Source organism: Trichechus manatus, unplaced genomic scaffold (genome assembly GCF_000243295.1).
Source record: "Trichechus manatus latirostris isolate Lorelei unplaced genomic scaffold, TriManLat1.0 scaffold00280, whole genome shotgun sequence".
Classification (NCBI taxonomy): domain Eukaryota; kingdom Metazoa; phylum Chordata; class Mammalia; order Sirenia; family Trichechidae; genus Trichechus; species Trichechus manatus.
Window position 1 is genome coordinate 986,754 of NW_004444216.1, and position 961 is coordinate 987,714.

General features: G+C 28.0%; 1 protein-coding gene across 1 annotated transcript in view; it reads left to right on the top strand.

Annotated features, from left to right (window-relative positions):
* The window catches only part of PHTF2 (putative homeodomain transcription factor 2), a 61,838-nt gene that overhangs the window by 20,413 nt on the left and 40,464 nt on the right, over nucleotides 1–961 (top strand). The window contains exon 5 of the mRNA XM_023725035.1: nucleotides 2–71. Coding sequence (XP_023580803.1) covers nucleotides 2–71 — 70 coding nt within the window. The remainder of the gene's footprint in view (nucleotide 1; nucleotides 72–961) is intronic.

Genomic DNA, 961 nt, shown 5'->3' on the forward strand with positions numbered 1-961 from the left:
GGTACAAGCACCTCTTACAGAGTTGGCGCTGTCTTCAGAGATCTCTGGAATGCTGCTTTTTTTTTATCAGGGTTTGTATTTATTCAAGGCTTTATTTGGCATAGAGATGCATTATCCCTTTTCTGGTATTTCAGTCTCAGTTAATGAATTCATGACTTTAAATATGACCACCTTATTATGGATTTTATTTTGATAAATTATAGTGCTATAAATAATGGAAAAGTAGAGGCCATAAAGTTTACTTTGGGATATGTGTAAATATAGCTATATGAGAATGAATATATACTATAAAAGTCTATTTGGTTAAAATTTCTTGATTTGGGTTTCTTTCATGATTTCTCAAGTACTAGATTTCTTTTATTAATTGATTAATTTATTTTTATCAGCATTATAGGTCAAAGTTGGCATTATTAGTGTGTAATGTGAGTTGTAAGAAATTTTTTAAGTACCTGCTCAGTTATCCAGAATTAAGCACATAGGCATTGTTATTTAAATAAAATATATACAGTAATATGAAATTCTACTTTTGTACATTGGGCTTTTTGTGTAGTTTGTACCATAAATGAAGATTTAGCAAATAGGGAAATATAATTACAGAAAATTTCAAAAATAAACCTAGCTCAATCTTGTTGATTTTTTTTTGAATACTTAAAATTCAAAACATTTAAGGGTTATGTTGCTAGATTATATATAGTTTACATATCGTAGTATATTTGAAAAAAGGTTAAAAAGCTGTGGTCAAAATACTGAGCATAACTGATAAAACTTGCTAAATTAAAAAATCAAACAAAGGGATACTGCAAATGACTATTTTCTGTCACTTTTGTTAACCCCTCTACTAATACCATTTTTTCATCAATTTGTGATTGTGTTCTTATGATAAAGTTTGTCATGCATTATATAATTATGCCATCATAGCCTGGGTATATTTTCATTGATTGTAATATTTTGGAGAGTTTTC